Source organism: Rattus norvegicus, chromosome 2 (genome assembly GCF_021556685.1).
Source record: "Rattus norvegicus strain SHRSP/BbbUtx chromosome 2, alternate assembly SHRSP_T2T, whole genome shotgun sequence".
In the NCBI taxonomy this organism is placed as follows: domain Eukaryota; kingdom Metazoa; phylum Chordata; class Mammalia; order Rodentia; family Muridae; genus Rattus; species Rattus norvegicus.
Genome location: NC_141535.1, coordinates 141221789 through 141233987, shown reverse-complemented (window position 1 = coordinate 141233987; position 12199 = coordinate 141221789). Strand labels below are relative to the sequence as shown.

General features: G+C 38.1%; 1 protein-coding gene across 8 annotated transcripts in view; it reads left to right on the top strand.

The window, feature by feature from the left end:
- Positions 1-12199, top strand: part of Nbea (neurobeachin) — a 576469-nt gene that overhangs the window by 375868 nt on the left and 188402 nt on the right. For all 8 annotated transcript variants that reach the window (NM_001427608.1, XM_087626792.1, XM_087626788.1 and 5 more), the window contains 1 exon segment: positions 434-558. In NM_001427608.1, the coding sequence (NP_001414537.1) occupies positions 434-558 (125 nt within the window).

Here is a 12199-nt window from a genome sequence, read left to right as displayed (position 1 = left end):
CTCCACCAAATCCACATGGGCAATATTTTATTCTTCTTAATTCAGTCTACTAAGCCATAGTCATTAAATTGCAGACTATTTATAGTAAGGTCTGCTCTGTGATTTACAACCTTGTAATAGACTGTATAAGAAAGAAAACTGCCATTAACGCTTGCAATTTGATATTTTGTTTGTTACTAAACTCCCCGTGATCAATCTTTTATTAGAGAAAAAGAACACTGAAGAAAAGAAAAGAGCCAAGCATTTACAATTTAAGAGAATGATGCAGCTATTGTAATTTCTGTCTGGTTTTAATAGAAATACTCATACAAACATAGTGCTCCTAATTTTCCAGAGATACTAGTGAAATAACATTTTACATTTTGGGAACAAATAAATTTCTAGTTTTCACTTTATGTTTCTAACATTAATATTATTTATTTCCCATATCTAGTCAATTGCATGATTTCTGGCGCCTAGATTACTGGGAGGATGATCTTCGTCGAAGGAGGAGATTTGTTCGAAATGCCTTTGGCTCTACACATGCTGAAGCACTGCTCAAATCTGCTGTAGAGTATGGTGAGTACCACCGCCTTAGTAGCAGAATCTATCCTGGGTGAGGGTCCTTTGTGAGAAGAATTTGTTTTTGCAGTGATCTATAATGTTCACTGTGTTAAGAGTCAGAATTACTATATTCTGCCTCGCCCTTCACTACTATCTGAATATTGACCTCTTTCTTCTTTTCTTCCTTCCTTTCGTCCTTTCTTCTATCTATCTATCTATCTATCTATCTATCTATCTATCTATCTATCATCTATCTACCTATCTATTTACCTATCTATCTATATATCATCTATCCATCTATCTACCTATCTATCTATCTATCATCTATCCATCTATCTACCTATCTATCTATCTATCTACCTATTTATCTATCTATCATCTATCTATCTATCTATCTTTACACTCCAGATTTCATCCCCCTCCTGGTCTACGAGAGTTCCACATCCCTTACCTCCTCTCTGCACCCCTACACCCCACCCTGTCTCCACAAGGATGTCCCCAACCCATCTGCCCACCAGACCTCTAAACGTCTGGGGCCCCCAGTCTCTTGAGGGTTAGGGGCATCTTCTCTGACTCAACCCAGACCCAGGAGTCCTCTGCTGTATGATTTAAGAGGTTGTAGCTTACTGTAAGAGATTTAAATCCCTACACCTTATAGAAACCTAACACTCTTAGAATAACCTAAAACTGTATTAAAATGAATTTCTTTTTACTGTCTTTCGATTTTTAATGATCACAAGCCATGGGGGGTGTGCATGTGTGTGCATTTTGTGGGGGATTTTGTGTATTTTATGTATTTTTCTACTGGGAACACTACACAGGCTCTGCTGCAAGATATGTATAGTTATGCATAACTGCATGTCTATGTGTATATGCCTGTATATACATACATAGACATAGATGATGTATCTATTTACATATATGTGAATGATGAATATATAACTTGAATTATCTGTTAGCAACCTACCCTATTTTTTATGCTTCCTAAATTATCAGGCTGTGGAGATAGCTTAGTCAGTGAAAGTCTTGCTGAGTTCAGATTTCCAGCACCCATTTAAAAGTTAAGCCTGTAACCCCAGCATTGCATAAGCAGAGACAGGCAGAGTCCTGAAGCTCCCTGGCCAGCCTTATTTTACAAAATAAGGTGGAAAATAATCAAGGAAGGCATCCATGGCATCCCCAAGTACATGCACACATGCACACACAATCAAAAGTGGTCAAAGAGACATCCATGGCATCCACATGTGTGTACACACATGACCACATATGCACATGCATGTTTGCAAACAAATGCATATCTATACCACACACATGACACATAGATAGACAAACAGACAAAGCAAGCAGACAGTCTTGTTTGGTTCAGTCAATTTAGGTCCCAGGTTTCTGGTGGATGCCAGTGAAGTTTGGGCATAACAGTCATACATCCACAGTGTCATCAACCACCACACAGCAAGAGAGCTGTACCCAAATTCTCCCTTTAAAAATGTTTAATAAAAATATTATCATAGTTTAATAAAGTGCTTAATTATTGTCTGAGAAGTTTCCTTAATCACATTTTCATTTATACATTAAAATTTTTATTACATTTATTTAGTGTGTGTGTGTGTGTGTGTGTGTGTATGTATGTGTGTGTGTGTGTGTGTGCTCCTGTATACATAAGTAGAGGCACATGTTTACATGCTATATAGCTCATATGTAGAGGTCAAAGAGAGTCAGTTCTCTCCTTTCACTGTGTGAATCCAGGGATTAATTTCAGGCTCATGGGGTTAATAGCAAGCACCTTTACCCACTGACCATCTCACTGGCCCTATTTCCCCATTTTTAAATGCTCTGCGGGTTTATGTCTGGCTGGGTATGTCTGAATTTCTTGTGCCATATATCCCACAGTACATAATGCTCACTGCCCGTGTAGTTTGCATTGTCCACTTTTAATCCTAGAGTTATTTCTGTGTTCATTTTCACTAATCTGAGAGGACTTAAGTGAGGTATCTATTTTAAAGTTGATCGCATTTGGTAAATAGTTTTGCAGCGTTGTATAGTTTATGTTATGTCATGCCATTCTTGTTCTCGAGGAGGTGAGTGTAAAGTAGTACAAGTCATTAGCAAACCAACACTGTATCTCAGGGTTCAGTGCAGCACTTACCCTAAGAAAAATTACATATTAATTGTACGGTGGAAGTAAATATAACAAAAGAAAGTTTCAGTAAATCACAGGAGTGTTTACTGTACGGAATTCTTGAATGAACTCTAAAGAGCACATAAGGATTTTAGCACCCTAAGGATTTAACGCCAACTTAAAGTGAGTTGTTACAGTCATGATTCGTAGAAACCCTGTGCACTGCCTGCTTAGGCAGGGTATTTATTCTTTCTAGTACCTTGAACTGGACTGCAGCTCACTCTGTGGATGACCCTGACCTGTAACCCACAGGAGTTCCACCTGCCTCTGTTTCTGCAGTGTTGGGATTAACAGCATGTTCTCTATTTTCTCTCAGTTTATCTCATTTGAAGGTAGAATTGTCTACAGACACGTTTTAAGAGAGATTAGGCTAGGTGACAGTACTTGTGATAAAAGCTTTAATTCTGAAGAGGCTGCCTTCTGTACTCTACAGGTTACTTCAAAAGAACTTGGTATGAAAATATTCTTCCTGTTTAAAAAATGGTTCTCTTTGTATTTGATTTGTATCTTTTTGCCTTAAAAATCCCTTTGAGATGGAAGTTCAAATTTTAGTCCCAGAAATTATTGTTAACAAGCCTGAACTAAAATAAATGGTACTCTTGTATTGCTTGAAATGGGTGAGCTGTGTTAGCAAACCTTTTGTGTACTACATGGGAATTTAAAATATGCTCTTTTCATTCATTGTGATTGCTACATGATAAACAGTTTTCAGGACCTGTTGTCCCTCTTGTGTTAGGGTCCTTAATGAAAAGAAAGAAGGGTGTTTTTCATTGACAAGTATTAGGAACAGACATCATATCTAGGCCACAAATATTCAAAACATCTGTACAATTTTTATGGTAGAGTCACATGATGGTTCCTCTCCAGGGTTCAGGTCTTGGTGTGAAAGACCAAAGATAATGTCTATAGCTCTCCCTCCCTGAACACTCCCAGGGTACACAGTTTCAAGCCTTCATCAGGCCTTGCTATCTGTGGACCTCAGGAGCTCAGTAGAGGGGTGGCAGTCAGAAAAGGAGCCCAGGGCAGGAAAATTGGAAATACTCCAGGGAGGGATGTCTACAGACAAGTAAAAGGAAGGTTGCAAACAGCCAGGATCCTCACTTCCTCCGGCCCTGCTTGCCCTCTAATTGCACACGAAGCCCTTGTTCAGAATAAGGAAGTGACTGCCAGCAATGATTACAGAGCACTTCCTTCAATAAACGCTGGGAAGCCTGACTGAAAAGTCTTATATTCAGAAGATCAAGATAAAACCAAAATGAAAACCAAAAATATATAAAACTCAACCTATTGTCTAAATACCCTTCATTTAAACCCTGAAATACATTTCTGTACGCTGAAGTCTAGCAGGGTGCAGACCAACAGCCACTTTGCAGACCTGTGATATTGGGTCAGCAGGCTAGGCTCCCCTCATAGAATAAAGTTGCAAATTCCCAGAGACCACTAGGACAAATTGAATTGAATGCACTCCTTCTTCCTTTGTCCAATAATGGCGACATTTCTACCCCCCCCCCATGATGACGTGATTTAAATCCTGTCCTGCCATTAGGCAGTGAGTGAACAACCTCTGCTGTGGATTTTGGTGGAAACTACTTTTCATTTATCCATGTTGTAGAAACAGATGTTTCTGGAACCAAATAAACTGAGAAATCTTCTTTCAGTTTCTTAAATAGGCAGTGTTTTCTCAGTGGTAAGACATACCTGGACTCTGAAGGCCAGTTTGAGCCATGTGTTAGTGTAGGCGATGACTTTGGAGACTAGTAACCTCCTGGGAGAACAGAAGTGAAGGAGGGCAATGCACTTCGTGTCTAGTGGGCATGTCTAGTGTTGCTTGATCGTTCCTTATATCCTAAATCCAGACACGCGGTTTCAATTATAATGGAGCTGCAATTCCATGATGGGAAGGAACATTTGACTGTAGTTCAGATTTCTTGGTATTATTTTCAGTTTATTTGGAACCTCAAACAAAAATTTGAATTCTTTAAATAAGTAAACAATCAGCTGGATATAATTTTAAGGAAACAAAAGACAATAATTTTATTTAATAATGATTTTGAAAGTTTGCTCTCTGATTTTATTATTAAAACTTCTAGTTGACCTTTTCAGTTGGAAAATAGACTTTGCAGCGATGGAATTTTTCCTGCTTTTTAGTATCACTAATGAATTGAATAATTTATGAGGTTGTCGTGTGTAAAAGATTCAGTATGATTTGACACAGTCTCAGTCTCTGGTGTTGGAATGTGATTAATAAAAACCTAGAGGCATTTCTTTCTCTTTTTTGGTGTTTAATGTGCTAATTTTGCATGAACTGAATGTGTGATTTGGGTGGTTTTTAATGGCAAAATCTCTTTCAAGTGAAAATTTGATTATCATGAATTTTACAAATTATAGCAGTGGAAATACATAAGAAAAATCTTTTAAAACTCATCTTCCCATCTGCATTGTTTATTCTTTGGGCAAAATTAGCTAATAGGTAAAAAATTGAAATAGTAGGTTTTAAATGTGACATACCAAAATGAAACCTAGACTCATCAAGTCCTGGTATATTCTAGTGTGTGAAGATAGTGTCTGGCAAAGAATAGGGCAAACTGAGTACATTTGGTCCTCTTTGTTGACTGTCAGTCATCATTGGGCTTCTGTTTTCCTTCCATACAATTACAGCGGAGCTACATTTCATCAAAGCCTAAAATCGCAAGTGCTTCATGTCTTGTGATCAAAGACATCATCTTAAATAGGTCTGATCTGGCACTGCAGATGAGGGCAGGCTGCCTCAGCCTGAGGGAGGGAGAAAAAAAAACACAGAGCAAAGATGACAAAGTTAATCAGTCATTTCTTTGGCAATAAATAAGATATGCTGAGAATTGCAAATGAGAACATTCTTAGGTTCCTCAGAGATGTGTCTGCTTAACACCTGATTTATCTAAGCTTGTGAAGCCATCAAGTTATGACCTTGATACACTAAAAGCAGCTCTGTAATGAGCTGGAATTAAATTAGCCTGCTGCTGCATGCATGGCCACGGTAATGTGTCACATGCAGTATCAGGAAAGATGAAGGCACTGAGAGAGGAAACAACATTGTGTGGCAATGTAACCAAAAACTATGAAATCACCTGTCTTATTCTTCCAAGAGTGTGCAGTCCTTAGAGCATTTTAGAGCCCACTTCTTTACCATGTAGAAACATGAACGACCTTCTGCTTTGATCGGTGTGTTATCAATTGGAGCTCCATGTTTAGACTAAAACTTAGGTTCCAGCAACTTCACCCGATGGTTTTATGGGCTAATGAAATGACTTAATAAATTTCCTAAAGTGGGTTCATAAAAGCTACAAATAGTACCCATTCAGACATACATGTTATTTCTCATATCAAAACCTGTTCCAACAAGCTACCTGTTCTTGTGTTGAAGATTCAAACACACTGTACACTATTGAAGTTTCTGTGTGCCACAAATGCTCTAGACACTGGATTTTGGAGCTGAGCATTTTTACACTGCAGGAGCACAGGAGACTGGATGTCCAAGGGTACCATATAGTAGCTATGACTTATGAACTGCCTCAAGAGAAGATTCTGAATTTACCAGGAGACCAGGGAAGTAAGGGTGGAAAGATTAGAAATCACCAAGATGGAGAGGGATTAGAGCTGCCAACGTGGGGGGAGGGGAGGGGAGGAGAGGGAGTGGTAGAGTAGAGTAGAGTAGAGTAGAGTAGAGTAGAGTAGAGTAGAGTAGAATAGAATAGAATAGAATAGAATAGAATAGAATAGAATAGAATAGAATAGAATAGAATAGAATAGAATAGAATAGAATAGAATTCACCAAGATGGGAAGGCTTAAGGACCTAATGTGATGGACTCAGTGATTATGTTAATGACAGAAATTCAGAAAGTATTTGTATGTAAGACTGGAGATGACTCAGTAGGGAAAAAAACTGTCCTGAGCAAGTCTTTGGGGTTAGTCTCTAGCTCTGGATACAAAATTGTTTTTATTTTAGATATTTAATGTTCTCGGATAAAATAAAAGCCACTTACAAACCAAACTCAGATTTTTTTTCTATACATCCCATTGGAGTCCTCAGTCTTTTGTAGAACTAGATGCTTAATGAAAACCAGTCAGTGTTTATAAATATATACATATACATACATACTTGATGAAGTCTTTGCACAACGTTTAACCACATCATTGATCAGTTTTTGAAACCCAATTGAAAAATGATTTTTCTAAAGACATACTACAAATGTGACATTCTCAGATCTGAAATGAGTTGGTTGTGTCTATACTTTGTTCTACTCAGAGCGCCTTGAAATGCTAGACAGAAAGTGAGTATAAAATGTGGCTAGTGGACTTGCTGCCAGTTGGAAGGGGAAACACGTCTCTTCATAAGTTAGCTTATTTTATTCCAATTTCTGGTTACATCCTCATATGTAAATTATATGCACAGTACAGTAGGTATTTGTCTTGCAGTGTATTAATAGTTCTGTGAGCTCCATGAAGGTAATGTGTCTGAGTGGCAATTGAAAACATGAACTGAGTTCCTCTAAGTCAGTGGACAGATAGAATGGGCATGTGAGAAGGCCAGAAGTACACAGAGTAATGACCCCTAAGTGGAGACCCCATGAAGGAACAGAGGTTCGTGCTATGAGGTGACGCCAGGGAAATGAGGCTGTGAACAGACAGAGCTGTGGAAAGATGTGTGTTTGGGAAAGATCGAACCAAGGAAACAAAGTGACCGATATGGTGGGTGAAGCAAAAGCTCACCCTAAGCACCACCACAGCACGCTCTGTGTGCACTGGGCGCTGTACAGTGTTTCCTTGATAGCGTCTGCCTAGTAGTAATCTGGTAACGCTCACTGCATGTCACCTGTGAAGATGCTCTGGTACAGGGCACCTTAGTGTCGTTTGTGGGTGGTCACTTAGGAAAACATAACGTTTTGTGAATGTTTTTTAAATTCGTTTAACTTGTTATACTAACTTTGACTTTATTTTTGTATTCATGTATTTACTTTTTTTTTTTTTTTTTGAGGTACTTGGGTTGGTCCCTGGGCCCACGCATGCTAGGAAGCATTCTGCTCCTGAGGCTCCCCTCCAGAGCTTCTTACATTTTATAAAGTACTGTTAAAATAGCCTGCATATCAGCAGCACCCTAGCCGGACTTAGTTTTATTAGTAAAGAGAAGGGAGAAGCTGGTTACCATGTCTTCCCTCTTTCTGAACCAGTTGCCTACCCACTCAAAGCATCACCCATCCTTCACCCGCATCATCTTTACTTCTGTTCTTTGGTCTGAGATCCTCAGAGCACATTTCCAGTGCTGTTCTAGGATTGCCTCACCCTTTCAGAGTGCCTTCTTGTCATCTACTACTTGTTCATTCCTTTACAAGATTCGCTAGGATTCCAGGCGTACATTCTGCTCCTGTCTACCTCCCTGCGCACAGGAATTAGCAGGCTTTCTTTCCTTTACAAACTCCTTCCCCAACTCATCCCTCTCCTTTATTCTAGGGGGAAAAGTGCCTAAAGGAAGAGGAAATGGCTGCTGTTCTTCCGTCTCAGTACACTCATTTCCCATCACTGTTCTTCTCTGCACTGTGTCATAGTGGCCAGACTCCCACAGTGAATTCAGACACATAGTTAAGGACACACTGCCCTGACCTGTATGATACTGAGTTCCAGACTCCCCCCAAGAGCATTGTTCTTACTCAAGTAAAATGTACCATGTGTCTTTCAATACAATAAAATCCTGTTTTAAATAATTATATATCACCCTAGCTTCAAGGCTAGTCACAATTCTAATGAAAGCTATCTATCCTAAAATGCATAGAGAGCTGATATATATTATCAATTTTTCTTTTAAAAGCACAGTCTACAGTTTTCTGCATGAAATCTTAGATTATTACATTAACACTTCCTTGTTGTATTGTGCTTAAATTCACTTAAATACATAACATTTTTCTTCAACCTTTTTAATTGCATTTTTCTGCTTAAAATTTCATTTATGAGTATCCCCTTTGTTGGTCTTCTCTAAGAAATATTGCTTACATATGAATATTTTGAATTAGGAATAAATGAAATTCTGTTTTTGCTGTCAGAACCAAATTGTGAAAATGTATTACATGTCTTTGAAAATCAGTATACTCTATTAGCAGGCCTGTCAATATAAAAAGTGCCTCCCATTTCCACCTCCTGCTCTAATAACCTGTGTTACTCTCAGGCAGTTCACATAATCAGAGTATATTGTCAGCTTACTGGAGTTGGGGAAGCATGAAATGAAAATCGCGTTAATATTGATCCAATTCTTTTACTTGCAAGTGTCCTTGGTGTCCTTTTCCACTGAGCAATAACCGTGGGCATTAGGTAGCCATTTTCTTCTCTCTTCCTTAAATTCCAGTCAGTCATTACAAACATAACTAGTCTGAATAAGGATTTAACACTCAGAATAATCTGTGAGCACTGAATCTTAATTAACACCCAGATTGCTGATATCGAATGTGTAGGACACATCAGCAACATTTTCAAATCTCAGACTGTGGAATGAAGGACTAAGAGATGTCTAACATTCTTCCTGGGTAGAAACACAAAGGATGCACTGCCCCGATTGTATGCAAGGTAAAGATGTGCCTTCAAGTCCAAGTGCCATTTCCAAGTCTTATAGTATCTACTTGTGACCACTCACTAAACTCCATGTCAGTGGTCAGGAATTGTAGATGAAGTGGTGTTAGATACTCTTCATCTGGTCCGAAACACCATAACTAAAAGCCTGATTGGTTTTTACATCTGACTTATTAAACTTGCCCAGTGACCAGCTTGCCTTTGCATGAAGGCATGTCTTTAGCACACAGGAATTGTCTGTTTGGGTATGAGCAGCTTGTTTCACGTGTGACGATGTTTTCTTTTTCAGTGATGTTTATGCAGGTGGGGTGAAGCTTCTTGGGGGATCGATCACATATAAAAGGAGAGGTTTCAGGTTTCCATTCTCTTTAATGTGGTGTTGGGAGTTCACCATTGGGATCTCCCTGGGGTCTTCTTGTTCTGTTCTTCTTTTTTCTTCCTTATTTCCTTTCTTCCTTCCTTCGTTCTCATCCCCCCCCCCAACCCCATCTCTGTATTCTATTCAGACAATGGTTCAGGTAAAAAAGACTCTTTCCTTTTATATCCCCATCTTAAGAAAGAGAAAATATGTGTTCTGTGTTTAAAATAAAACTCTTAAGATTAATTCTAAATTTGTAATTACTTAGAAGGGAAATATTTGCTAATGACTGTCAGGGCAAGTTTCCACATACATGCCTTTCATCTCACATGGGCAAAGTTGGGAGCACTAAATTTTTCTATGATAGAAACATTCCTTCATGCTTCACTGTCTAGTGTTCAGAACTGTATGATGCTCAGTAATGGTCTGACACATGTGTGTCACTGCGTGAGATCATGTGGCTGCAGCTAGTGTGATAGGTGAAAGGTATATGAGGTACATTTATCTTGAACTCTTTCTTTTTGTGGCATTTAAATAATAATGTGTAGAGCTAAGACAAAACAAAAAACAAACATTCTGTAAAGCACCATTCTATAAAGGTATTCGTTTCTCTGACTTGAATTTTATTGAGAAAAGAAAAATTCTCTTAACATTTCCCAAAGTATCCCTATCATTGGTGCTTTTCTTTTAAAAAGGTATTTAAGTTTGAAGATTAATTGCAGAATTTTATACATATTGACACATTGAACAAGAAATAATGCATATTTCAAAGACCTCTCTTGAAAAGAATGTCCTCTTGTGAAGCTAATTTTCAGATGTCTACAAACATTCAAATTTTACAAACATACATTTAGGGCAAATTATAATAAGGTAAAATTTTCACTCTGCCAACCTCCCTACAAAGACCTTCTTCCAAAGATGGGGAAATGCTATGTTAAACTTGTTTTTACTGAGAAATCATAAGGTATTCTCCTTCAGCTAACCAAGATTTCAAACATTCATATTGTTAACATAGCCAAATAAAAAATTTCAAAAGCCATCAGAAATGTTGATGATGTACGACCTGGCCTGGTGGCACACACAGGTCTGTGATTCCAGCAAGGCCAGAGGCAGTGCTTGGAGTATCACTACAATTTCAAGGCTGGCTAGGCCTTCCCTGTAACCTCAAGGCTAGCGTGGGCAACTTTCTGAGATCCTGTACCAAAATTTTTCAAAAAGCAAGGAAAGGGACTAGAAACACAGTTCAATTTTATAGTGTTTCCATAGAATACATGAGGTCCTAGGTAAAAGCCGTAGACCTCAAAGATGAAACTATGAAGACAATGACAATAAATTTAAAAAGAAAGTGGATTCTCGTTTAATACTAACTCAGTGAATGAAATGAATGAAACAGTCTCAGGGAAGGTGTTTAAATGCCAGCTGTCTGCACTATGTCTGTTTCACAAGAGCTAACAGCACATGAGCTGCCTGTTCTTCTTTGCTCAGAAAACATCTATTTTAGTCAAGCTGGGGTGCATTGTGCTTTGTAATGATTATGAGCATGGTGAACGGAAATCTCCACAAAGCGCAGAGCACTGTCAGTGGCTGTGACCAGGCAGCACACTTAGGACTTGAGGATGAGGCTGGTTTTATTTTAGGCTTATGAACCTCAGTTTTGCTCACTTCTTTTCTTTGTATAAATCTTGTCCAGCAATATCATGAGTGATAAAGCCTTAATTTAAGTTTAATGAAGTTCAAAATTAATAGGCGTCCACAATTTGAATTTTATAGTAATCCCTTGAGACTTAGGTTGAGAAAATGCTTGTTCTTTCTCTTTTACAGATTGGAAACTAAACTTAAGAAATCGGTAGGGATTTGTTTTAATGTTTATAATGGGAATAAATTGAAAGAATAAAACATGATAAGTCAAAGTAAAAATTTTCATATTATGGGAAGACTGAAGGACATGCAAGGAAGGTAACTTATTCAACAGTGTATACATAATTAGCTGGTGAGATAAAACAGTATTATGTGTGTTCCCAAATTCCTCTAAGCAAGTGACAATATAGATCAGCTGTAGAGCATTCACTGGCCTTGAACATTCACGGACCTGGGTTCCATCCCAAGGACTGCACCAGAACCAAGCAAAAAAGAGACAAAGGCCACAAAGAAAATCTCCAAGTAAAACATTTCAAAATAATGATGTCTTCAGCCCAGTGATTCCTACCCCTTTTTTAGTATCCACAGTTAACTGTAGAATAATCCCTTAAATCAAAATAAATCATGTTATATTTTCCTTTATGGTATTTGTTAATATAGATAGATAGATAGATAGATAGATAGATAGATAGATAGATAGATAGATAGATAGATAGATAGATAGATAACAAACTAATTGCTAGATCCTGAAATTGTTTTAAAGAAATTTTTAGTATAAGCAGAAACTGGCGTGTATTTTAACATTTGTGAGTTTAAGACAATGAAAACTAAAGCAGCCATAACAAAGCTCTGTGGTGCTGGCATACAGTAGCAATGTGGAAGACAT